Source organism: Arachis ipaensis, chromosome B04 (genome assembly GCF_000816755.2).
Source record: "Arachis ipaensis cultivar K30076 chromosome B04, Araip1.1, whole genome shotgun sequence".
In the NCBI taxonomy this organism is placed as follows: domain Eukaryota; kingdom Viridiplantae; phylum Streptophyta; class Magnoliopsida; order Fabales; family Fabaceae; genus Arachis; species Arachis ipaensis.
The window spans coordinates 127,863,268-127,864,634 of record NC_029788.2 but is presented as its reverse complement, the minus strand read 5'-3'; the positions used below and the strand labels follow the sequence as shown (position 1 = coordinate 127,864,634).

The 1,367-nt window shown below is 31.9% G+C and overlaps 1 protein-coding gene across 1 annotated transcript in view; it reads left to right on the top strand.

The window, feature by feature from the left end:
- LOC107635346 (expansin-A15) overlaps positions 47–1,367 on the top strand; it is a 2,295-nt gene continuing 974 nt past the window's right edge. Inside the window, exons 1-3 of the mRNA XM_016338810.2 lie at positions 47–134; positions 270–423; positions 556–844. Of these exons, the coding sequence (XP_016194296.1) occupies positions 294–423; positions 556–844 (419 nt within the window). The 5' untranslated portion in view covers positions 47–134; positions 270–293. The remainder of the gene's footprint in view (positions 135–269; positions 424–555; positions 845–1,367) is intronic.

Sequence of the window (1,367 nt, the reverse complement as noted above, 5' to 3'; positions counted from 1 at the left end):
CACTGAGTGTTTTTGAGCATTTGCATGGTCCCAACTCCCACAAATTGTGTCAGTTTTTGGATGTTGACTGAGCTCTATTTATTCCCTCACCAATCCCCTCCCTTTCCCATTTCCTCAAACAACTCTTTTCTAAGGTATCCACCCTTCTTCTTTCTTTTTTCTTTCTTTCAATAATATTATAGACATTGCTAACTTTGTTAGTTCTTGCCATACTATGCTCTCTCCAATAATAATAATAATAATAATGCTGCATTTACATATATATGCAGGAGGAAAATAAAGTAACAACAAACATGGCTCTTCTTGGAATCTTTCTTGTGGTGGCATATTTTTCTGTGGTCTCACAACATGTCATTGGATATGGAAATTGGATCAATGCTCATGCCACTTTCTATGGTGGAAGTGATGCTTCTGGAACAATGGGTATGTATATATATAATAACTACACAAATTATATAGACAAAAAGAAAGTTCAGTCACTATATGCTACAATTAAACTAGTTTATTTTAATTTGTCGGTAGTAAGATTATTGTTATAATTATTTGTAAATTCAGGGGGTGCTTGTGGATATGGAAACCTGTATAGCAGTGGATATGGGACAAACACAGCAGCACTAAGCACAGCACTATTCAACAATGGATTAACATGTGGAGCATGCTATGAAATAAAGTGTGCGAATGACCCACAATGGTGTCTTCCAGGCTCCATTGTAGTAACTGCCACTAATTTCTGTCCTCCTGGTGGATGGTGTGACCCTCCAAATCACCATTTTGATCTCTCTCAACCTATTTTCCAGCACATTGCACAATATAAAGCTGGAATTGTGCCTGTAGTTTATAGAAGGTAATAACTTCATATACATCTTTAATTTATTATATTTGCTTTTATATTTTGGTCTTAGGGTAAATTATCCTGTTAAGTCTCACATTGTCTAAAATTAAAAGTCTAATAGTCCTTATAAGTGTGAGGTAATTCTTACCTCTTAAACAAGTTTTTAGCTTAAGTTAAGGCTACTTAATTCCTTATATATCATAATTTATATAGCTTTTAGAAGTTTGACTTTATTATATATATATTTTGTGTTTATATATGTATATTCTGATTTTTCTTTATTATATTTAAATTTCATAACATTCGATATTCCTATATTTTATAGGAAACATTTTAAGTGCACCGAGAGTACCAGTGCTCCAATTATTTTAACAAATACCAATGCTCCAATTATTTTAACAAATCAACGGTTAAAATAACTGATGCACCAATATTTTCCGGTGTACTTGAAATGTTTCCTATTTAAATATATAAAAAGCTCAACATAAACATGAAAATTTAAAACATTTTTTATAATATCAGGGTAATTTGGACT